The sequence below is a fragment of the Rhinatrema bivittatum genome, chromosome 2, assembly GCF_901001135.1.
Source record: "Rhinatrema bivittatum chromosome 2, aRhiBiv1.1, whole genome shotgun sequence".
Taxonomy (NCBI): Eukaryota; Metazoa; Chordata; class Amphibia; order Gymnophiona; family Rhinatrematidae; genus Rhinatrema; species Rhinatrema bivittatum.
Window position 1 is genome coordinate 708,273,935 of NC_042616.1, and position 25,106 is coordinate 708,299,040.

General features: G+C 46.4%; 2 protein-coding genes across 7 annotated transcripts in view; one reads left to right on the forward strand and one right to left on the reverse strand.

The window, feature by feature from the left end:
* RAD54B (RAD54 homolog B) overlaps positions 1-19,051 on the reverse strand; it is a 203,049-nt gene extending 183,998 nt beyond the window's left edge. Inside the window, exons 1-2 of one of the 3 annotated variants that reach the window (XM_029591695.1) lie at positions 18,904-19,051; positions 1,798-1,947 (exon numbers count right to left, since the gene is read on the reverse strand). In XM_029591695.1, the coding sequence (XP_029447555.1) occupies positions 1,798-1,935 (138 nt within the window). In that variant the 5' untranslated portion in view covers positions 1,936-1,947; positions 18,904-19,051. Of the gene's footprint in view, positions 1-1,797; positions 1,948-18,785; positions 18,835-18,875 lie in introns of those variants that run through there. The other 2 variants (XM_029591696.1, XM_029591697.1) reach the window with 2 other exon arrangements.
* Positions 19,052-19,117: 66 nt separating this feature from the next.
* LOC115085546 (RING finger protein 151-like) overlaps positions 19,118-25,106 on the forward strand; it is a 70,819-nt gene continuing 64,830 nt past the window's right edge. For 2 of the 4 annotated variants that reach the window (XM_029591706.1, XM_029591698.1), the window contains exon 1: positions 19,213-19,342. The gene's annotated coding sequence lies outside the window, so the exon portion shown is untranslated. The other 2 variants (XM_029591704.1, XM_029591701.1) reach the window with 2 other exon arrangements.

A 25,106-nucleotide genomic window follows, 5' to 3' on the forward strand; every position in this document is an offset into this window, starting at 1 on the left:
GTCTGAAATGTTGGCAATATGGGGGTCCATATTTAAGAGCAGAATCCAAATTAATTTCCAGGCTATGTACTTGGGTCTCTTGTATAACAGGGACTCTCCATAAGTCCAATAAAATAACCTGATACTCCATTTGATAAAAAAAATATTTAAAAAGTAATGAAATGAGGGCAGGAAGCCAGTTCTCAGGTTTCTAACAGAGGTCCACCAAATATAGCCTAGCCTATGGATTTTTCATTTGGTTAGTAAGGTCAAGAGATGACGATTACAAGAGGGGAGGAAGGAAGGCGAGGGGGAAGAGGCAATGATTGTGAAAGCCATACCTATAGTAGAATGTGCTTTAACTACGATTTGCGAATGCAAATTCTTAATTTAGGGCCAATAGCTACAACCCTTTCATTCGCGATACGTTGTGCGCTACAGGGGGGAGAGAGAGAGAGAGAGAGAGACTTCCTATAATGCCTAAGCCCTAGACAGGTATTTGTATCCCTATGGGAGGGCCACCTAGTAACTCGAGGTGGGGATTAGGTATGAGCGTAGGGGGTTGTGGGCCACTTTCACATTCAACATGAGACCTACGGAAAGAACAGTGGTCTCTAGTGAAGATTTGCTGGCCGGAGTGAGGACACTCACTCCAAGAAGAGATTTGGGCAACGTTCTCTCAACCTAGCTTGTATCAAGCTCTCTCTCTATCTCTCTCTGATACTGAAACGGGCTGTCTGGGAATATCGTGAACCACGATACTTTCGTGTACTGCGATGATTCATTGGTTGTTTTATCGCGGTGCACGATGTTTTCGCGATTTGCGACTCCAGTTCCGCGAATGGCGAAAACATCGCGTGCGGCGATGTTTCCCCACTGCACGAAAACTGCCTTATTTGCATAGGACACGCCCCCTCATGCGTTACCACTGCGATATTGGAAAATGAGGCCCATAAACAAGTCAGTTCACTGTGGAAGTCTTATAAAAAAAATTTTTTTATCATCATCTTTGGACCAGAGGTCATCTTATATGATACCTCTGGTCCAAAGATAAGAAATAAAAAAATGACTTGTTTATGATACTCCACCTCCTCTCTTCTTATATTAATTGGGGTATACATTCCTGCTCCAGTATTGCCAAGCCTTTTGCCAATCCAACTTTCTATACAATTTTTGTTCTTTATAGATATGATTTTAACATGCTTTATGTCTAAGGAATACCATCTAAGTGATTCTGGTTGTGGACAGAATGTGGGAGACAATGTGGGAGACAATCTCTTGAAATGAACAGAATGAAATGAACAGAATGATGCAGACCTTATCTTTATAGATCACAAAATAAAGTCCTATCTAAAATACTTGTAACTTTCCAACAAAAAGTTAAATATTTCTCAAAGTTTCCTGCATTGGATCAAAAGGAGCATCACATGCTGCTTACCACGCTGTTTAAATCCCAGACTGAAACAGAATCTCTAAAAGAGTCTTAATTTGGAGACTGCCTTGAAAAATATTTTTACATGTGGATTACCACCCAGGGATTTCCTTCTACTTCCTTCTTTAAATGGCACTTACTGCCACTGTTTCTACTCAATGTCCTAACACTTAAACCTCCTGCTGTAAAAATTCCAAGAAAATTAGAAACTTAGATTTGAGGAATTAAACCCCAATTCCAACACCAAGTGGAAAATTCGCCCATGCTAAAATTAGTGGAGTCCCACGGCTTCAGTTTAGCCTGAGAACTGCTACACTTTAATACCTCCCTTATGTATAGAGACTTGCTGAAAACCCCCAAAACAAAACATATTTGTCCCCATTTACCTCTTTTGTAGTAATACAAGGATTCAGGTGTGAAATTTCTTTATCCGCACACTGTGTAATTGTTTGCCCTGGAGGTATAAACCTTGGCTTTTTTGTCACATTCCCCAGCAGTTGACTTGGAGCTGCAGATCTTCTCATACTTCTGGTGCTCTGAAAAAACAAATTGGAGCCACAAAGGGGGGTTTTTTTTGTGGTAAATTCAAGCAATAAAGCAAAATGAAATTGCATTTCAATAAAAGATGTATGTTGCTAAAGAAAGCTCAGCTAACAGAATTGCAGAATTTAGATATTGCATTTGACTTTGAAGTGCTTTTCCATGGGAAAAAATAGGAAAAACTGCTTTACAAGCCATAAGACTTGTGCATTTGAGGTACAGAAATCCAGTGGAGTGTTGCAAAATGGAGGAGGGGGAATGGTAACATACAAATGTGCATCCACCAAGAAAGAGACCTCGAGGTGATTGTGTTTTATGATTTCCAGGTAGTGTGATAAAATGGTGGCCAGAGGGATGATAGGGTACATAGAGAGGGAGACATTGCCAGCAGAAAAAAAGGAGGTCAAAGGTGAAACCCCACCTAGAATAGTATATCCAGTTCTGAAGGCCATACCAAAAAATGTAGAGATTACTTACCTGATAATTTCGCTTTCCTTAGTGTAGACAGATGGACTCAGGACCAATTGGTTACGTGCTCACCTGCTAGCAGATGGAGACGGAGTCAGGTTTCAAAGCTGACGTCACCCTAGATATACCCCTGCAGAGACCTCAGCCATTCAGTATTCTCTTCAAAAGCCATTGTGGACAAACTATTGAAAACTTGATTAGTATTTGGATACAACTTTATAACTTGATTAAAAAAACTGGAGACCGTAACTGTACTCAACCAAACATACGCGCTAAATCCTAGCAATACTATAGATGCCCTGAACTAGGGATAGGGCGACAGCTTACCCGTAACCTCATGGAATTGAGATTCACCTCATGGGCGATTCCTTGGTACCGTTCATGGGCAGCTTGGGTGGGATGCCGAGTCCATCTGTCTACAGTAAGGAAAAAGAAATTATCAGGTAAGTAATTTCTCCATTTCCTAGTGTGTTGCCAGATTTACTCAGGACCAATGGGATGTACAAAAGCTACTCCCAAATGGAACAGGAGGCTGCCCGTGGTCTGGTTAGCACCGCCCTCGCAAAGAATGTGTCCTCTCGGACCTGGACGTCCAGGTGATAGAACCTGGAGAAGGAGTGCAAGGAAGACCACGTCACTGCTCGACAGTTGTCGATGGGAGACAGTAGCTTAGCTTCCGGCCCAGGATACTGCCTGGGCTCTAGTGGAATGAGCTTTAACCTGAAGGGGTAAAGGCTTCCCTGCCTCTACATAAGCTCCCATGATCACTTCCTTGATCCAGCAAGCTATGGTAGCTTGTGAAGTTGCTTCCCCTTGTTTTCTTCCCCCGTGAAGAATGAACAAGTGGTCTGTCTTACGCACCAGTTACCGTACTAAAAGCCTACTGATGTTTAAGTGGCGTAGGAGGCAGTAGTCTTCCCTGTCCTTGCATCTATCCGGGGACGGTAAGGAAACTCCGAAACTACCTTTGGTAAGAAGGAAGGGACGGTGCGAAGCTGTACTGTTCCTGGAATAAACGGCTCCCGACATGACAACCAGCGCCTGGAGTTCAGAAATGCGATGAGCCAGCTCCACCGGTATATGACAACAGCATTATTACACCAACAGAACTATTGAATAGAGCTCCAGGGGCTGTGTTTACGTTACGGAAGCCACCCATTGTGACTCTAGACACTGGAATGCTTTAGTCTCTATAGAGTACAGTCTTTAACTAAAGCATTTCTTGAAATAAGTAAAAAAAAAAAGTCTAAATACTGAGAAGATTGTTATTCAACAGAAAAAAATAACTGAAAATGTGGAAAAGAGTAACATCAATCAAAAAATTCAATCAAACTTAACTAAGTCTGAAAACATCATCGAGAAAAAATTTGAGAAAACTGAAAATTTGCTCAAATTTTTAAATCTGACTAGTTAATTTTCCTATTTTGAAAAAAATGTTGCCGATGGAGATATATAAATCTTATCTGATGGAATGCCTCAAAATTCCAAAGGAGGCGACACCAGTGATTACAAAAGCTTTTTTCATTTCACGCAAACCATTAAATACAGATGGTATAGAAGCAAGAGAACAACAGTCTATGAATATTACTGAGATTCTTGAATTATCCACTCAGATAGATTACCACAAGGGGAACATTGTTGATATCATTCGCTTTTGAATATGACCGAAATATGGTATTAAAGTTTTACTTCAAAAACAGGATGATTAAATATTATGGGCAAAATATCTGGATTTATCCACTTAGTACGCCCCACACAAGAACGCAGGAAGAAATTCCTGCAGATGACTTCAGAGGTGATAAACCGAGGGGCTACTATGACTGAAATATCCATGCAAATGTCTATTGAAATATCAACAAGAAAGTTATGTATTTCTAGAGCCAGAACAACTCAGGGGCTCAAGTGTGTAATTGGGATAAAGGGTGATCGCCTTATAGAGAGGTTTATTTCTTTATACTAAGTGATAAATTTTATATTTTGTAAACTGTTATGATGGCTTTACCGAATGACGGTATATAAAACTCAACAAATAAATAAATAAATAAATGTGAGCTCCATATTTTCTTTCATTATCTTGGCTCTGAATTTCCAAATATATTAAGAGATTGTGTTAGAATGTGTAAACCATTCTCTATTTCCTTTGTTATAATTTTTTTACCTTGGAAAATAAGGTGTACAAAATCTCTATACTTTCGTAAAATGATATTGTAATATATCTGAAAATTTAAAATTAAAAAAAAATGCAACGAGCCGAGCATATAGCCACCAAGAATACAATCTTCAGGGTTAACAGGCGTAGACACAAACTGTGCAGTGGCTTAAAGGAAGGCCCTGCTAAAGTCCAATACTAGATTGAGGTTCCATAGGGGGACCGTCCACGTTAAGGGTAGTCAGAGGTGTTTAACCCCTTTTAGGAAACGGGCCAAGTCCGGATGCATCGACAGGCGGGTTCCGTTCACCTCGCCACTGAAACAGGAGAGCGCCACCACCTGGACCTTCAAAGAGTTGAGGGACAATCCTTTGTTCAGGCCGTCCTATAAAAATTACAGAATCAAGGGGATCTTGGTCGTTCATGGGGGCACCCCGCGTTCCTCACACTAGGCCTCAAAAATTCTCCAAATCCATATGTACACCAGGGATGTTGAGAACTTCAGCGTGTTTATCAGGCGAGCCCTCTCAAGGGCCAGACTGCAAGACAGAATCAAGTTGGGGCCAGGAGGATTTACAGCTGGAAACCTCTCGTCCGAGAGGTTGGCAGAGGAGGGCAGGTTAAAGAGCTCCGATTACACCTGGTGAGCTGTTCCATCGAATCGCCCCGAAGCCACGCCCCCAAACTGACGTCACTAGGAAGGGCCAAAACGCTGGGATAAAGCCGGGCCAGTTGCGGCATGCAGCCACTGGCGCGTCCCTTGGTAAAAATGTTTTGGAAATCTTCTTTGTGACTTTTTCTTATCCGATGGGTAGGAAAAGGAAGCCGAAAATTTGGTCGTCTTCTCCAGCGTCTATGGAGGCGAGGGGCCCGATGGACCTACACATTGTAAGGCGGGGGTAAGTCAAACAGCCCGCAATACAATTCCAGATATATCCTTTTCATCTGGAGCTTCAGACAACCCATGCCAACAGCTACAATCTCAATCACAGTTGGAGTTAAATGTCCCTATTGAATCAGGCCTGGAGGTGGTAGAAATGAATAATGCAAATCTACACCCCACACAAGTTGGGGAAGTGAAAGAGTCGGGAACTAGTGATGTGACTGGACTACAGGTTTTTAGTCCAGCAATCATTGACCCGCAGAAAGTGACTCTGGTTGATGTATGGAAAGCAATCAATGACCTGCAGAAAATAATGACTGGCTTTATGGACCAAACTAACAAAGGGAATATGGAAATGAAAAATGTTTTGCAGATGCATGATAATCGCTTGAAACAATTAGAGGAAGTAGGAAAGGCTAATACAGTGCAGATAACAACTTTACAAACAGCAAATAACTCCTTTATTAAGGATAGCCTGGTTAATCATAGACAGATAGAGAGCCTAGAGAATGAGAATAGGGCTAAAAACTTAAGGTTTTTGAACTTTCCCATGACTAGGCTTCTCTCTGCTACTGAATTACTGAAAAAATATCTAGTTGAAAATGTGTCTATATTAAATGTAGATGATCAATCTATTTCCAAAATTTATTATGTATTGAGTTCAAGAATTAAGAGACAGGAAGGAGAGGAAGGAATGGACAGTGTTCAGCAAACGTCCCCAAATTTAACCTCCTTCCTAGAATCATCAGTAGATGATATTCCGTAGAGAGCTACGTTGTTAGTGACTTTCTGCAGAGAGAAAGATAAAATTAATATTCTTCAGAAATACTTTAGAAATAGGGAACATTTATTTTGTGGATATAGGGTTCAAGTATTTCCAGATGTTTCGCGATTCACGCAGTACAGGAGGAAGCAATTTCTTTTACTGAAACCTAGAGTATTGTCCTTAGGGGCAACATATTTCTTGAGGTTCCCCTGTAAATGCCTTATAGTTTATCAAAAGAATAGATTTATTTTTCAGGATCCGTCACACCTGGAAACATTTTTGGTTGATAAAGAAACAGGTTGAGATATAAAGTAGCTGTAAAAATAAAAATAGATCCAGCTTAATGTAATTATTTGAATTACAATTTCTTATATTGTTTATGTATTAGTTTATACCCTCCCATCTAGTGGACTAAAATTTTGTCATATAGAGGAAGGATGCCTGTAAATTGGTTCTTGATTTAATTTTGTTATATGCAATTGTATTTCTTTGATTTTTTGCATTTTTTATACTTTGTAAAAATTCTAATAAACTATAAATAAAAAAAAATAAATAAGTTGGGGCCCCGTGAAGAATCGGACCTTGTTGGAGAAGGTCCCTGTGCAGGGGGGAGGCAAAGGGGACTCTCCACGAGAAGCATCCACCTGTCTGCATACCACGGATGTCTGGGCTACTCAGAGGCCACCAGAAGGACCAATCCTCTCTGGTGTTCGATCTTGCGGATGATCTTGCCGAGTAGAGGCTATGGAGGGAAGGCGTACAGTAAGTCCTTCTCTGGCCAGATCAGGATAAGGAAGTTGATCCCTTGGAAGTGCTGATCTCGTCTGCGACTGAAGAATCGGGAGACCTTCACATTGTGAGATGTAGCCAGTAGGTCGATGGATGGGAGGCCCCAGCGATCTACTAGGAGCTGGAAGGCTCTGGTCGACAACGTCGATTCCCCTGCATCCAGATTCATCCTGCTGAGAAAGTCTGCTCTGACGTTGTCTTTTCCCATGATGTGGGAGGCAGAGATCCCTTGTAGGTTTAACTCCGCCCATTCCATAAGGATGTCTATTTCCAGAGACACTTGGTGGCTTCTGGTTCCTCCCTGCCGGTTGATGTCTGACAAAGCAACAGCGGTAGCCTATATCACTCAGACTGCTTGTCCCTGGAGCCTGTGGCTGAACAGCAGGCATGCTTCCAGATAGTTTATGTTCCAGCGCGCCTCTTCCTCGGTCCATCGCCCCTGGGTTGTCAATTCCGAACAGTGAGCTCCCCACCCTCGGAGGCTCGCGTCCGTTGTTAGGACGATCCAGTTCGGTGGGGACAGGCTTACACCCTTGCTTAAGTGAACTTTCTGTAGCCACCATTAGAGCCGAGAACATTCTTCCATCGGTAGGTGAAGGCAAATCGAGTAGTCTTGAAACAGTGGGTTCCAACATGACAGCAGGGAGCATTGGAGTGGCCGCATTTGTGCCCTTGCCCATGGTACTACTTCCAGGGTTGACGCCATGTCAACCCTGGAAGTAGTACCATGGGCAAGGTAGAGTGTAGAGCTACCTCCAGAGGACCTGGAGGTAGCTCTACACTCTGGGGCGCATAGTGTTCGTCAACCAATGCACTTGGTACAATCAGTTTCCTTATCCTTGAGGGAGGGAGGAAGACCAAGTCCTGCTTGGTGTTGAACCAGACTCCCAGGTACTCTAAAGACTGGGAGGACTTGAGGCTGCTCTTGTCCATGTTCATGACCCAACCGAGTTCCTGTAGGAGGGACCTGACCCTGCTGGTCACCTGGAGGCTTCCAATGACTTCACCCGGATCAGTCAGTCGTCTAAGTAAGGGTGCACCAGAATCCCTTCTTTCCTCAGTGCTGCTTCCAGGATCACCATAATTTTGGAGAAAGCTCTGGGGGCGGTTGCCAGGCCGAAGGACAAAGCCTGGAACTGATAATGGTGGCCCAGTACTGCAAAGTGTAGGAAACGCTGGTGGTCTTGACAGACTGGAATATGAAGGTAGGCCTCAGAGATCCAGTGGATTGGCCACGGTTGGAAACAGGATGCTGGGCTTGATGGACCCTTGGTCTGACCCAGTATATGTTATGTTCAGAACTCTCCCGGTTGTACGGCCATTATGACGGAGCGAAGAGTTTCCATGCGGAAGTGAATTATCCGCAGATGGCGATTGATGCTCTTGAGATCCAAGATGGATCAGAATGAACCTTCCTTCTTGGATACGAAGAAAGAGTTGGAATAACGCTCCGTATTTACTTGGGGTGTAGGTACCAGGGTTATAGCCCTCAGACTGAGGAGCCTTATCAATGTGGATTCCACTGCCGGTTACTTGTGCTGGGAGTGGCAAGGTGACATCATGAACATGTCCCGAGGGATGCTGTGAAATTCCAGAACGTATCCTTCTCGTATGATGTCCAGTACGCATTTGTCTGACGTGATCTCGACCCACCGCTGAAAGAAGAGGGATAGTCGGCCCCCTATCTCCTCGTCCTGTGGATAGGTCGGCCAAACTTCATTGGGAAGTTCGGGTCAAACCTGAGCCCGAAACCATTCCTCTTTTTGGTTGTCTATTCCGAAAGGACTGAGACCTTCCCAAGGGCTGAGATGTCTGAAATGACGAGTTTCTGAGGGCCAGAAGCACTGGGAGCCCTAGCCCGACCCCTCATGGGTGAGGGGTACTGCAAATTCTTTTTCTTATCTTTCAGTAGCCGAGGCACTGGAGATTCATCCCACTTACTGGCTAGCTTTTCAAATTCGATTCCGAATAGGAGGGATTCCTTAAAGGGCATCTTTGTGAGGTTCGCCTTAAAAGTCATTTCCACTGACCAATTTCACAACCATAGCTATCTGAGGCTACTCCTCTGGCCGAGGTGCATACTAGGTCCGAGCTTACATCCGCTAGGAAAGCCGTGGTGGGCTTGATTGCCTCTCTGGTATGTGTCCCTGAGCTATCTGCCTCTCGAGAGAGAGAGAGAAGCAGACACGAATGAGCCACCAGGGCACAACAGGAAGTGATCTGCAGTGTCCATTGCTGTCGTGTCGAAGGCTTGCTTAAGGATTTATTCCAACTGCCTATCGTAAGCATCCTTCAAGGCTGCTCCTTCCTCTACTGGGATAGTTGTTCGCTTCGAGACAGCGCAGACCAGGGCATACACCTTTGGGAAATGCAAGTGTTCTTTGGCCGCCGGGTACAGAGGGTATAAGACCTCCAAGGCTCGACCTCCTTTAAAACTGGCTTCAGGGGCATCCCATTCCAGGTCAATCAACTCCTGGATGGCTTCCAGCATCGGGAAATAGCAAGAGGCTTTCCGTAGACACACCAGGATGGGATTCTTCTTTGGTTCAGACATAGGATCCGTGCCAGAACTCCCAGAGTCTTCAGGGTCTGGGAGGCCAGGGCTGGTAATTCATCTCTGTGGAAAAATCGAAGCATGGTCCAGTATGGCTCCAGGCCTGGAGGGATTTCCCCATCCTCCAATGAGTCCGCATCCCTTTTGTTGTCCGTGGTGTCTGGATTCCCGTCAGGGATACCCTTGGTGAGACAAGGCATGTCCCGAGACCTTCCCAGCTGAGGCTCAGACCGGGCAGGGGTAGTAGTTGACTGAGACTGAACAAAGGCTTGTAGGCCCTAAAAGAATTCCAACCAAGAGAAGGCCGCCGGGTCCATATTTAGCCCAGGAGGAACTGGGGTAGGTGCCACTGAACACCCCTATTCCGGGGAGGATGCAGCCCCGGAATTGCTCAGGTCTGGGGTGCTACCAGATAAGGTTGTGGCTGACCCATCCTCCGACTGGGAGGGGCCAGACTTGGAAAATTTCTGACAGTCCAGCCCTCCCTGTGCTTCCTCACATGCTGACACAGGAAGGATTCCAGGTCAGACTGTGCAGCCCTAATATGGCAGGCAGCACAAAGGAAGTGTTGCTTGAGCTTCTTTGCTGCTGGGGCCATAAAACTCTGTAGCTTGTGCGTTCAGCCGGATAGTGCCTCTCGAGCACACACAGACCTGCCTCGGTGCACGTAAATCTAAGTGGCCAGTTGTGCATGTAGTTATGCGCTTGGTTATGTGCGCACAAAGGGCCGTCCCGCATCGCGCATACCAACAAACAATGGAGGAAAATGGCGCCACAACAAACCGCGTGCAAGATCGCACCACCGTGGCCCACCAGGTGGAGTGCGCACAGAGCCTGAAGCAGGGCCTAGCCCATCGGGGGGCTGCTCAACCAGCTCAGAAACCCCCTTCCCTATCCCTAACGGGATCAGGAACGACGTTAGTACAGCACGCCGAGTGAGGAGACCGGGGGAAAGACATACCGAAGCTTTTTCACATCTCTGGATAGGAGTTCTTCTCTACTTATCTGGGCTCAGCGCTTACTGGCTGAGTACAGAGACGGTCTCCGGCTGCGGGGGAAGAGGACTTAGGCCTTCACCACCGCCTTTCAGCTGCTTCAGCAGCAGATTCCACGCCAGAAACCAGCTACCGGATCAAGGCATACCTCTGCGGGATCTTGGAAATCGCATCAGGAATTCTCAACTGGGGGAGGGATCCTTACGTATCACCACAGGAGAGCAGGGCTCGATTTTTCTCCCAATTTAGTAGGTAAAATGGAGAAAGTACTTACCTGATAATTTCGATTTCCTTAGTGTAGACAGATGGACTCAGGACCAATGGGTATAGTGTATTCCTGATAGCAGTTGGAGACGGATCAGATTTCAATCTGACGTCAGCCCTACTACATATATCCCTGCAGGAAGTGCAGCTCTTCAGTATTCTCCTCGAAAAGCATTGTGGATATATGTATGACTGAATAATTTGAATAACTTGGTTAACTTGATTAATTTGAACTGGTTGAATAGGCTATAGCTGGAGACCGCCAGTGCCCTCAACCGAGAAACGTCGACACCCGGTAGGGATGGGTGTCCTAGATGAAGGAAAGCATGGCTTACCCTTGAATCACTCGCTCCCGGGGATGTCCCCCGAGAATTCCATGAGTAACGGCAGCCATGGGTGAGATGCTGAGTCCATCTGTCTATACTAAGGAAAACGAAATTATCAGGTAAGTAATTTCTCCATTTCCTAGTGTGTAGCAGATGGACTCAGGACCAATGGGATGTATAAAAGCTACTCACGAACCGGGTGGGAAGTTGCTGTGACCCACTTAGTACTGCCCTTGCAAATGCTGTGTCCTCCCCAGCCTAAACTTCCAGGCGGTAAAACCTGGAGGTGCTGTGGATGGAAGACCATGTCGCCACCCTGCAGATCTCAGCGGGTGACAGCATCTTGGTTTCCGCCCAGGACACTGCCTGGGCTCTAGGAGAATGGGCTTTGACTTGCAAAGGCGGTGGCTTGCCTGCTTCCATGTAGGCCGCCTTGATGACTTCTTTGATCCAGCGGGCTATGGCTGCTTGCGAGGCCGCTTCCCCCTGCTTCTTCCCGCTGTGAAGGACAAATAGATGGTCCGTCTTTCGTACGGATTCCGACCTTTCCAGATATCGGACTAGGAGTCTGCAGACGTTGAGATGGCATAGACTTTGAGCTTCTTCCGAATTCTTATGCTCATCTGGCGATGGTAGTGAGATGGTTTGGTTGAGATGGAAGTGAGACACCACTTTGGGGAGGAACGACGGAACTGTGCATAACTGGATGGTTCCAAGGGTGAATCTGAGGAACGGCTCTCGGCAGGACAGTGCTTGTAGCTCGGATATATGACGGGCTGAACAGACTGCCAGCAGGAAGGTTGTCTTCAACGTTAATAGTCGGAGAGACAGGCCTCGGAGAGGTCTGAAGGAGGTTCCTGCTAGGAAATCTAGGACCAGGTTAAGGTTCCAAAGAGGCACTGGCCACTTTAGGGGTGGTCGGATGTGCTTGGCTCCTTTCAGGAAGCGGGAGACATCCGGGTGGAGAGACTATGCTGCCGCTCTCGCTCTTGGTTCCGTAGCATGACAAGGCAGCCACCTGTACTTTGATGGAGTTGAGGGACAATCCCTTCTGTAGCCCGTTCTGTAGGCATTCCAAAATCGCAGGAATTTTGACTGAGCGTAGTATGATGTCATAATCCTCGCACCATGATTTGAATACTCTCCAAATCATTATGTATGTTAGGGATGTGGAGAACTTTGCGTGCTTGGAGTAGGGTGTCAATTACTGCCCCCGAGTATCCTCTCCTCCTTAGGCGAGCCCTCTCAATGGCCGGACCGTAAGAGAGAATCGAGCTGGATCCTCGTGGAGGATCGGTCCCTGTTGGAGTAGGTCTCTGTGTGGAGGTAGTGGCAGGGGGTTGCCTGCCAGCAGTCTTCGCATGTCTGTGTACCACAGTCTTCTTGGCCAGTCCGGGGCCACTAGAAGTACTGGCCCCCTGTGGTGTTCTATCTTGTGGATGATCGCAACGGCAACGGCAGAAAGGCGTATAACAGAGTCTCCTGTGGCCAGGTCTGTACCAGGGTATCGATTCCCTGGGACTGTGGTTCCCGCTTGCAGCTGAAGAAACTGGGTACCTGGGAGTTGGACCGGTTTGCCAGGAGGTCCATGGCTGGTGCTCCCCAACGGTTTACTATCAATTGGAATGCTGTGGTTGACAGTTTCCATTCTCCTGGGTCTAGACTTTCTCTGCTGAGGTAGTCCGCTGCGACATTGTCTTTGCCGGCAATGTAGACGGCCAAGATCTCTTGAAGATTCACTTCCGCCCATGACATTAGGGGGTCTATTTTCAGAGACACCTGTTGGCTTCTGGTTCCTCCCTGACGGTTGATGTAGGCCACTGTTGTGGCGTTGTCCGACATTACTCTGACCGCTTTGCCTCAGAGTCTGTGACTGAACCTTAGGCACTAGTTTAAATGCCCAGGCTTCTAGGCGATTGATATTCCATTCCGACTCTTCTTTGTTCCATTGCCCTTGGGCGGTTAGCTCCTGGCAGTGTGCTCCCCATCCTCGTAGGCTGGTATCCGTGGTGAGTAGGATCCAGGTTGGGGAGGATAGTCTCGTTCCCTGGCTCAGGTGGGCTTCTTGCAGCCACCATCGAGGTTGGGCCCGAACTCTGTCCGGGAGCGGAAGCCGTACTGTGTAGTTCTGGGACAGTGGATTCCATCGTGATAGTAGTGAGCGTTGTAGGGGTCTCATGTGAGCTTGTGCCCATGCGACTACTTCCAGTGTGGATACCATGAGGCCAAAAATTTGTAGGTAATCCCATGCTGTGGGGCGGTTTGCTCAACAGGGTTCGTAACTGGGTCATCAGTTTTGATCTCCTTGTCGGTGTCAGGATGACCTTGTCTTGTTTGGTGTTGAACCGGACTCCCAAGTATTCTAGAGATTGGGAAGGCTGCAGGCAGCTCTTGTTTGTGTTGACCACCCACCTGAGGCTCTCTAGTAGAGTTTTGATTCTGTTGGTTGCCTGGTGGCTTTCCTTTGGGGATTTCGCTCCGATCAGCCAATCATCCAGATAAGGGTGCACGCGGATTCCTTCCTTCCTCAGTGTTGCTGCCACCACCACTATGATCTTGGTGAACATCCGGGGTGCAGTGGCTAACCCGAAAGGTAGTGCCCAGAACTGGTAATGACGACCCAGGATCGAGAAGTGTAGAAAACGCTGATGCTCTTGATGGATCGGAATGTGTAGGTAGGCTTCTGACAGATTCAGGGAGGTGAGGAATTCTCCCGGTTATATCGCCCTTATTACCGAGCGTAGGGTTTCCATGCGGAAGCAAGGAATCTTCAGGTGACGCTTGACCGCTTTGAGGTCCAGGATAGGTCTGAACGTTCCTTCCTTCTTGGGAGCGATAAAATAGATGGAATAATGGCCAGTATTTATTTGTTGTGGAGGCGCCGGTGTTATAATCTCTAAGGCTAGTAATCTGGTCAGTGTAGCTTCCACTGCCATTCTCTTGGAAGGGTCGTGACAGGGAGATTCCACAAACTTGTCCGGAGGGAGGTGGTAGAAATCCAGGTAATATCCCTCTCGAAAAGGATAGGACCCACTTGTCCGAAGTTATCTCGACCCATCTTTAGTAGAATAGGGCCAGTCTGCCCACTACAGCTTCTTTCTTTGGATGGGTCGGCTGATTTTCATTGTGGGATGCGGCTGGGGCCTGGGTCCGAGTTGGCTCCCCTTTTATTGTGCTTGTTCCGAAAGAACTGGCTCTGGCCTGTGGGGCGGGCCGCTTGATATGAGCTTCTATATGGGTTGAAGCACTGTGATCCTCTGCCCCTGGAGGTCCGGGGGAAGGATCGCTGGTTTCTCTTATTCCTGTCCTCCAGTAGCCACGGCAGTGGGGACTCGCCCCACTTGTTGGCTAGTTTCTCTAGTTCGCTTCCGAACAGGAATGTTCCCTTGAAAGGCAGCCTTGTGAGTCTCGTTTTGGAGGATGCGTCGGCTGACAAGTTTCGGAGCCAGATTTGTCTTCTGGCCGCCACGGCGGATGAGACTCCTCTAGCTGCTGTGCGTACCAGATCAGAAGTGGCACCCGCGAGGTATGATACAGCTGGTTCCAGGGCTTCCCCAGGAGTGTTGTTCCTGGTCTGTGCTAAGCAGGCACGTGTCACCACGGTACAGCAGGCCGCGATCTGTAAAGACATAACGGAGACGTCAAAGGACTGTTTGAGGATAGATTCCAGACGTATGTCTTGAGCATCCTTGAGTGCTGCTTCCTCTCTCCACCGGGATAATAGTGCGCTTCGAGACCGAGCAGACCATGGCATCCACTTTCGGACATGCCAGGAGATCTTTGGCGCCTGGGTCCAGAGGGTACATGGCTGCCAGAGCCCGGACCCCTTTGAAAGTGGTTTCTGGGGCATCCCATTCCAGGTCAATTAGTTGCTGGACAGCTTGTAATAGTGGGAAATGGCGGGAGGTCTGACGAAGTCCCTCCAAAAGTGGGGTTGTCTTAGGTTTCCCCGGGGCACTTGTGCCCGGGATGGCAAGCTCTTTTAAGCTGTGTGTGACCAGGTCTGGAAGCTCATCCTTGGTGAAGAAGCATCTCATGGTTCGGTGGGGTTCTGTCCCTGGAGGGAGTTCCCCTTCCTCCAGGGGTTCTGACTCCTCATCTGAGATGTCCGTGTCCCCGAAGGTGGGGCTTCTGGGCGGTGGGATCACTTCCCTGGTCATAGAGGGTCCTAGTATGTTGAGGTCCTCTGGTGGGGCCTGTGACCGCATTGTAGGAGGCCCCAGTTGCATGTGGACGAAGGTATGCAGACCTTTGAAAAATTCGACCTAGGAGATAGAAGCTGGGTCTAGACTAGGGGGCGTCGTGTCCCTGGGGAGCCCCATTAGGGGGGTTCCCGCTGTGTGATGCTAGGTCCGGCGTACCGCTGGAGAGGCTGGGGTCCGGTTCCAGCTGGGGAGGGCCATGAGTTGGGTCCCCTAGGGCCTCTTCTCACTGTATACACAGGGCTGTGGTCTCCTCATGCTGTGCAGCTCTAATATGGCATGCTGGGCAAAGGCCCTGAGCTTTGAGCTTATTTTCAGGTGGTGCCATGGCTTGTACGCATACAATACAGTTGTGTGCTCAGATGTGCGTCAAAGCTGCGTACGTAGGTTGGTGCGCGTGTGTAGAGAGATGTGCGCACGGGTCGAAATTATGCGCCCAGCACAGTGAGCGTGTGGCTATGCGCTTCGCTTGTGCGCCCGGTACTTGTGAGCGCAACGTTGTGCTCACGGACCGAGGTGGCGGACAGGGCCAAAATGGTGACGACGACCACATGGACAATATGGCGATCACCTCAGAGGGTCTCCACATGGGAGGACCTTCGGATCTGACCGGGGTCTAGCCCTGCTAGGGCAGATCAACCTGGTGGCACTGGTCTAGGCTGGCGACCTGTGCATCTCCTCGAGCTTCGGAGACAGGAGACTTTTAAATAGATTTCTACCTTACCTTGTCCCGGCGCTTCCCGGTTTCGTTCCGGGCGGTCTCCGGCTGCGGGGGGAGAGGGAAAATACCTTCACCGCCGTGCTCGAGGTTGCACCTGCTGCCTCTCAGCCTCACCCGATGTCGGGGGCTAGGTCCCCGCCGAGGGTCGGCCGCCGGACCAAGGCTTACCTCCAAGGGATCGCGGAAATCACCTCGGGAATCTTGACTGGGGGAAGTACCCAACGGGTGTCACTGCAGGAGAGCGGGGCTCGTCTGAAGAGATAAGATTTCTTCTTAATTTGGATTTCTTTGGTAAAATTACTCTAACGCTGTGCTAGCGTGCATAGAGTGCCTAACTGCAATGGAGACGGAAAATACTGGAGAGCTGCACTTCCTGCAGGGGTATATGTACTAGGGCTGACGTCAGATTGAAATCTGATCCGTCTCCAACTGCTATCAGGAGTACACTATACCCATTGGTGCCGAGTCCATCTGCTACACGCTAGGAAATTTTGAATTTCTTCTTCCAACTAGTGCTGCAATCCCACTAAACACCGTTGCTGGTGCAGGGATAGCATGTCTACATCTGCTAGGAGACAGAGAGATACTGAATGGCTGAGTTCACTGCAGGGGTATATCTAGGGTGATGTCAGCTTTGAAACCTGACTCCGTCTCCATCTGCTAGCAGGGGAGCACAGAACCCATTGGCCCTGAGTCCATCTGTCTACAAGCTAAGAAAAAGAATATAGAAAGACTGGAGGTGGTCTACAAAAAGGCTACCTAAATAGTGCAAGGTCTACAACAAAAGCCATATGAGACTTAAGAAACTATGTATACCTAAAGGAGAGAAGAAATTGGGGGACATGACAGATATACAAATACCTCAAAGATATAAATCAGGCATTAAAGCAAACACTTTTCAGAGGACAGAATGCATGGGGTAGATTTGCATACACCCAGTCTCCAGTGAATGCAGATTTCTCACATGCATATTTATTGTGGATATCCTGAAAACCTGACTGGCTGTGGAATGACCAAGATAGACGTGAGAAGCCCTGCCATACAAAAGGGGTCACAGAATAAGGTTTCAAAAGAGATAGCCAATAGCAACACCAGAAAATATTTCTTCATAGAAAGGGTTGTGGAAGCAGTGAATGACTTCCCAGAGAGGTGGTGGAGTAAAGAAGTGTATGAGAGGATCAAAGTGAAGAGAAACTAGAGATCAACTAAGAAATCTATGGTGTTACAACAGAAATGAAATTGAGCAGACTAGATGGGCTTTATAGTCCCTATCAGGTATCATTTTCTGTTTCTAGGAGCAGAGAATGGAGATTGTTTTGCACGAGAAATAAAAATACATTACACCGGTATTACTAACAGCCAAGCCACTCATGATTTTATAGACCTCTATATGTCCCCTCAGCTATCTTTTCCAAGCTGAAGAACCCTAGCTTCTTTAGTCTTTTATCATTTTGGTTACCCTTCTCTGTACCTTCTCTAGTTCCATGGTATCTGTTTTAAGATTCAGCAACCAGAACTGCACACAGTATTCTAGGTGCTGTCACACCAAGTAACAATAGAGATATTGTGATACTCTGTTTTATTCTCCATTCCCTTCCTAACATCATTTGCTTTTTTGACTACTGCTGCATGCTGAGCCAAGAGTTTCAACATATTATCCACAATGATGCCTAGATCCATTTTCTAGGTGGTGACTCCTAACATGGAACCCAAATATCATGTAACTACAGTTTGAATACTTTTCTCTATGTGCATTACTTTGCAGTTGTCCACATTAAATTTCATCTGCCATTTGGATGCCCATTCTCTCAAGGCCTTCCTGCAATTTCTCACAATCTGTGTGATACTCAGAATAATTTGTTGTCATCTACAATTTTGATCACCTCACTCATCATTTTGTTTTCAAGACCATTTATAAATAAAGTAGCATTGGTACCAGTATAGGACATTGTCTCTTATCCTATGACTTCTTAATTTTCTCAGAAGTCTCTCATAAGTGACTTGTAAAACACCTGAAAATCCAGATATTCTATAACCACCAGCTTAAAAAAAATGTAAGTTTGGTGTGCAAAGTTCTCCCGTGGGTAAATCCCAGTTGGCAGTGTTCCATTAAACCATGTTTACATATTCTTAGTAATTTTGTTCTTTAGAATAGTTTATATCATTTTCCCAACATTGGTTTCGCTTTTATTTGAATTGTGATCAATTTTGGAATTGCAGGAAAAAAAAAAGAGTAATATTCATAGTTAGTTTATAGCAAATCCGAGTATTTACTTCCATTCTTCCTCTATCGTCTTTTTCTCGTGCCATCCTCCTTCCCTCCATCTTTCTCTAACCTCCCCCACCTTGCCGTCCTTCGTTTCTTTCTTCTTCCTTCTCTCCCCCCCCCCCCCCCCCTGCTGCTCCTTTATTACATCCCTAATCTTTTCTTCCTCTCTACTTCATTCCGCAGCAACAAGCGCTGCCTCTCACCAGTCGGCGGCAGGGAAGCAGGGTATTGGCAGTATTACTAGTCCCTACCGTCCTCTTTCCCCTTAATCCCCGCGCTTCTGCTCTAAAGAGGAAGTACCGGAGGACGGGACTGCAAGGACATACTCAGAATCCCCTTCACTTACTCTCCAGTACAAGACAACCTCAAAGGGTTGGCCTGACTCCCATCATCTGCCCAAATCGCTTGCGCCTAGCAGAAATCCTATCAATCCAGGATTAACACTCACTCTCTGATATCAGACACGCTAAACCGCACTTTCTCTGCCTTCATAAATTCATTTACTCTTTTTTTTTTCCAGCAATTCTCCTACGAATACCTCCTATATATCTTTATTCCTAACACACCTCCTCTCCGCGACTCTGCAGCTGTGGCCCACTTCAATGTTCCCGCCTTCCCAGCACCCATCGGGGCCGGCGCACAACACGCAGGCCCCACCTCCCCAATCGTTAATGATTAGGTTCCGGTGAATGCGTGAGACGTAATTTCCGGCCGGTGTAGGACGTGATATAGTTGTGGCTTCGAGTGTTATATGGTTTCCCTGCTATGGCTTTCACGAGAAGCTATTAGAACGGTTCTAGATTTCCCATATTTAATCATACAGGTCCACACTGGGGTCTCTTGGGAGTTTAGCGCTGTCGTCACCCAGGTGATATGAATGATGTCATCACGTTGTGCTAGTGCGTTTTGGTAGACGGCCTTAGGTCGCCCCACCCCGTGGGAGGTGTGGCGGGAAGCAAGGGTGCCCCTGGGTTGGTACGCGGCACGCGGAAGCGCCGGGGGCAGGTGGGTTGTGTATTTCATGTCTGCTGTTTACGTGCTCCTCTGCATCGATCGGCTGTAGGGTGACAGTGGCCGTCGGACTTGTTCTTACTGTCAGAACATTGTTTAAGGGACTTTTTGTTTTCTTTTCAGTGGGATTGAAACTATAGACTCTGGGTTGTTTAGGGAGCCCCAGCAGCTCTTACGTTTGGAGATCTTGTTGCGCTAGCTTGGTGTTATTTTTGTAGGATGAATTCTGGGGTGATCGCTGGTACAAGAAGAATCAAAACTAGTCCTAAATTTAAAGTAGTTTATAATGGTTGTAAAAGTGTGTTCGATAATTCGCATTTACCTTTACCTGGAATCATTAAGTTATTGCTCTTTCATAATAATTACGTAGTAAATGACAGCAGATAAAGACACAATGGTTCATCTAGTCTGCCCAGAAATTTTTTTTTTATTATTATTGAAGAGCAGGATGTATTAGGTTTGTTTATGTCTTACTCTGATAATTCCACAGTTAAGAATCTGAGTAAACTAAGGAAAGGGACTGCTGTCCTCAGAGACGGATTTAGGAGTTGACACCCCTAGTTGCTGCTGTTGCAGCCCCCCAGTAAGCAGAAAGTGCAAGGCACAGTCCCACAGTTTGCTGCAGCAACTCTGACATAATTATGTGCCCAAAACTACAAAAATCTGAAGCACATTGGCAAACATTTCCATCTTTCATATTTATAAAACTTAGGTAATTTTCCAACCTTGTTTGTGGCTGTATAACTTTTTTTTATTGGGTGAGGAAAAGGGATCTTAAATATTAGTACAGGAAGGAGATTTCAGGGATGGCCAGACGAGAAGGAGAGGGTGAAAGGACCAAGGATGGGGTGAGGAAAGGAGGAGGACTAGGAATGGGATGATAAGAAGGTCAAAGGACGGGATAGGAGGGAGGAGTATGAGAAGGAAAGAGGATTTGGGATTGGGTAGGAGGGGTAGAAAGGGATGGGGAGGATGAGAAATGGGGACAATTGAGGAAAGGGGGAAATCTGGGATGGGGGGGATGTTCTGGAATTGAGAAAAGGGGAAAGGGAGTAGGAAATATTGGGTGGGTTCCAGAATCTGGAGCAAAGGGAGAATCCAAGATGTGGGATAGAATCTGAGATCAAGGGAGACAGAACTTGAATTGCAGTTGGTGGGGGAGGGAGAAGGAGAGGAAGTATCCCTTCTGTGCTCTGTTCCTCCTCTCTATCTTCTCAATCTGGCACACACATCGATCTCTTCTCTCTCACACACATAGACAAACACTTCCCTCTTCACCCCCCCCCCCCATCTGATCCATTCTCATCATCCCTCTGCCTCTCTTCTCACCCCCCAGTGATCCCCATTCAGCCCCTCCTAATCTTAGTAAAATGATTGTCCTTTGCTCTCTGTGCTCCAGACTTGCACTCCTCCCATTTTGTTCCTTGCATGCTGCCTGGGAAGGGAGGGGGGCTGGATCAGGAAGCAGAGGGCTATTCTCTGGCTGACAAATCCTGGCCTGGCTGTCCTGATCCTCAGCAGGATAACATGCAAGCATCACACTGATACAAGGGAATGCTGAATTGCAGACAAGTGGTGTCAAGCAAAATTATTTTTTTAAACAATTTACACCTTTTATTCCGAGCAATTATAAATCTATAAGAAATAGTGTAATAAAAAAGATTTAGGATTAAGAGCAGGACAGGAAATTTCTGGTCTAAGTGCACTAGATCTGATACCCCCACCCCCCAAAAAAAAATTTCACTTGTGCTTGCTTAACCTGAGATCAGCAGGGTTTTGGGGGGTTAGGGATGAGAGGGAATGCTAAACCCTGGTAAAACAAGAGTTTTTATTGGCTGATTTGCTTTGTACATCTCCAGCCTTTCTCAAAGGTAAGGGATATGGCTTTAAACCCACTACAGGAGATCCAGAGTCTTTGCATCATCATTGATGCTACATTGTCTATGGAAGATCAAATAACATTGATAGCTAGAAAAGATGAAAGAAAAGATGAAGGAAAATCTGTTGGACTCTCTACAATCCAGTGGATTGATAGTATCTTTTAACCAGTTCGAAATCTACAATTGGACATTGATTCCTTTCCCATGACTTTTTAATTTTCTCAAGACTATCTCATGAGGGACTCTGTCAAAGGCTTTCTGAAATTCCAGATATACTATATCCACCGGCTCAGCATTCTCCACAAGGGGATTTTCTGTTATAGCCCCAGCTGTGTGTAACAAGCTTGCTATGGAGCAATGCATGTTAAGAGATTTTATACATTTTGGAAAAATCATATCTTCGCTATTTTGTTCTGCATTTCAGAGTGGGTAACATTAGCAGTTGCTGGGTAGAGCCAATTAATAGGGTAAGACTTGAGGGGGGAGTTGAGTGATGATTTTTTAGTAGTTATATATTTAACTAGCAAGCATTAGAGCAAGTTTGCTTACCGTAAACGGTGTTTTCCGTAGATAGATGAATTAGCTATGCTGTATGGGTATGTCCTCCATGCCACTAGGTGGCGGAGCTCTCAAAGTCTAGCAAAGTCTTTTAGCTAGGTACTCCCTCCCTCCTGTAACCTGACAGGATCACCTCAGGCTCCTCAGTCAGGATCAAAGCAAGGTAGGTATGCTAGAACTGTCCGGGGAGACGTCAGGTCAGCATGGCTAATTCATCTGCTATCTACGGAAAACACCGTTTACGGTAAGCAAACTTGCTCTTTTCACATAGATAAGCAGCTGAATTAGCCATGCTGTATGGGAGTCCCCAGCAGACGTATTGAGCAGATAGTGTGTGTTATATCTTTATTTTTATTTTTTTGCTCAATACAATAATAGTGGCGGACAGTTCCTATGAAGATTGTATTTGTTTGGAATTTATGCACTTCTGTAGGATAGTCCGTTCCAAAAGGGAATCATCCGCCATCTGTTTGTGTAAACAGTGGTGGAATGCGAAAAATTTGTAGCGATGACCATGTCGTTGGTGCATCGATGTCTGAGAGGTACTTGATGGAGAAAGCAATCGAGGCTGCCATTACTCGCACATAGTGTGTGGACTTTGTATAATGGCTGAACTGCATATAGGTGGATATCCCTGAGGATAGAGTTCTTTTGTCACTGGACACCCTTTCGCGTTTAGATTGAGCGAAAGAAACAGTCATGAAGGTTGATTGGGTGACAGAGTGTGCTGTGTAGTATGCTAGCGCAAGGTTGCAATCCCAGGTGCGTGACTCTTTCTCAATGGCATTCGCCTGAGGTCTTGGATGAAAGGTGGTAAGGTGACAATCTGGGAAATGTGGAAAACTGGAAATAAGTGTTCGTCGAAATTTCTGGTGAGTGTGTACAGTCACCTTGTCATGGTGAAAATGAAAATAGGAGGGAAGTGAACCAATGCTTAGAACTTACTTATTCTCCTTATAGAATCTAAACCAAACAAGAAAAAACACCTTCAATGAGAGGTAGTGAAGGTGACAAGTATCCAAAGGTTCAAAGATGAAAACATCAGTTGATCGAGAAGTACAGGTGTCACGGCACCTGTGGCTTATGCAAAGGCGGACGTAGTTGCAGTACTCCTTTTATGAATATGGATACTAAGGAAGGATATGAAACAGGCTCTCCATTCAGATGAATGTGATAAGCTGTTGTAGCGCTTAAATGAAATCGTAGCGAGGACGCAACAAGGTCCTTGCTGTAAGGAGATGGAGATAGGATATGATATGTGTTGAAGGGCAGAAGAAATGTGTAAGCGCTGGTAAGCGATTCCTCCACACCGTGAGATGCAGGGAGGAGTGAAGAGGAGGTAGCAGTCTTCTCTTGTCCTGGGAAGAAGCCATGGGCTGGCGGCTCGAGAAAATGGGTTGTGGATTTATAGTAGTGGGTAAACCATACCATGGTTGTCGTGTCCATATGGGCGGGATCAGGTGCAGAGCCGCTCAGTCTTGAATGCATCTCTGGATTGTGCGAGAGATGAGTGGAATCGGAGGGGATGCATAGAGTAGTTTGTGTGACCCATCGATGAGAGAGGCGTCTGGAGAGAGTTGAACAGGCTCGGAGAAACAGAGCAAAAGCTCTCTATTATCCCGTTGTTTTCTGTTGCAAAGAGATCGACTGTAGGGAGACTCCAACTGAGAAACTGCTTGAGTTAACTTTGGAGTCAGGTGTCATTCGTGGAGGCGAAAAATTCTACTGAGTTAGTTCGCTCTTGAATTAAGAATCTTGGTAAATAAGTGGCTTATAGAGAGATGGATCTCTGGTGGGCCCATTCCCAAATCTGAACTGCCTCGTAGCAGAGATTCCGTGTACCGTATTTTTCTTTCTGTGTATAGAAAACATTGTCATCTAGTTATCCGTGTGAATCATGACTACCTTCCTTTGTGGGAAGTCCTTGAAGGCTCGAAAGGGCATGTTTATCTCCTTGAGCTTCAGAAGGTTTATGTGTAGTGTACGTTCGCACAAAGTGCATGGACTTTGTGTTTGCGGTTTGTTCAAATGAACTGCCCAGTCCTTGGGGGATGCATCTGTGGTGAGTATCACATGATGTCGACGGGTCGGAGAGGTGAGCCCGTCGATAGTGTGAACGGGAGTAGCCACCATTGTAGGTCCCTGCTATGTTGCTGGTTAAGGAATGGGTGTGTCGAATGGATGAAGAAAATGAGTTCATTGTTGTTTGAGACCCCTTTTTAGGTGGCGCATGGGTGTACTTCATGGGTGCCAACATGTGTCCTAGAATAGGTAGGAATTGGTGAGCTGGTATTGTGGTACTGTGACACAGAGTTATAAATAGTATAGAGAGAGAGCAAAAGCTGTCGGGTGAGGTAGGAAAGCCTTGTCCTGGATTGTAGCGATGTAGGCTCCCTTGAACTGCAAAAGTTTGAATGGTTCAAAGTTCGAATTTTCGAAGGTGATCAGTAGTCCCAGATTGATTGATCAAGAAATTGTGTTGGATTGGAGGCTAGTAGGAGCAGCCGTCTAGATAGGAAATATTTGTACCCCTTGTCGACGAGGGTGCACTTTCGCCACTGCCATGCATTTGTTGAAAATTCCTGGGCAGAAGGAAGGTCGAATGGACAACCTTGTATTGGAAGTGATACTTGTCTGCCCAGAAAACTGAGGGAAACACTAGAAACTAGGGTGCATGGATATGCGAGCATATGCCCCCACCTTTTTTTTTTTTTGTATCTGTAGTTCTTACAGGACATGTCCCTGGTTAGGTAACAAGTGGGAGTCGATGTAATGTGATTATAGGCTGGAAGACAAGAGGGCATTCTTCATCCGAGATGTAATGATGTCAGCCTTATGATTATACAAGAGAAAAACAGACTGGATTATTTTTTTTTTAATATAAATATATATATATATATATATATATGTTGAGGATTCGGCGGTTGCTGCGGCTGGCGAGATGTCGTAGCACGCTTACGTGATGCCTGTTGTTGATTAGTGTGTTGGCTCAATGATGGCGAGACGGAGGCTTATAATAGGAATGAGGCTTAAGGTTTTTTTTGTTTTGTTTTGTTTTGTTTTTGGATCCTCTGCAGTGGGCTGAGGCTTAAGCCTTGTGATCGGATCAGTGAACTGATGTTGGAATAAAACTCGTAGACTACATGGAAAAGGTTTCCATATGTCTGGAATCTCATCTCTTATGGCGGTAGAATGCAACCTTGTAAGACATCTGGTTGTCTCGGCATTTGCTGAAGTCATAGAAGAGACAGCAAAGCCTTCGGAAATGGATTACAGGAAGCGCCTCAATCTGTCTTAGAGGGAATGGCATGGAGGAGGAA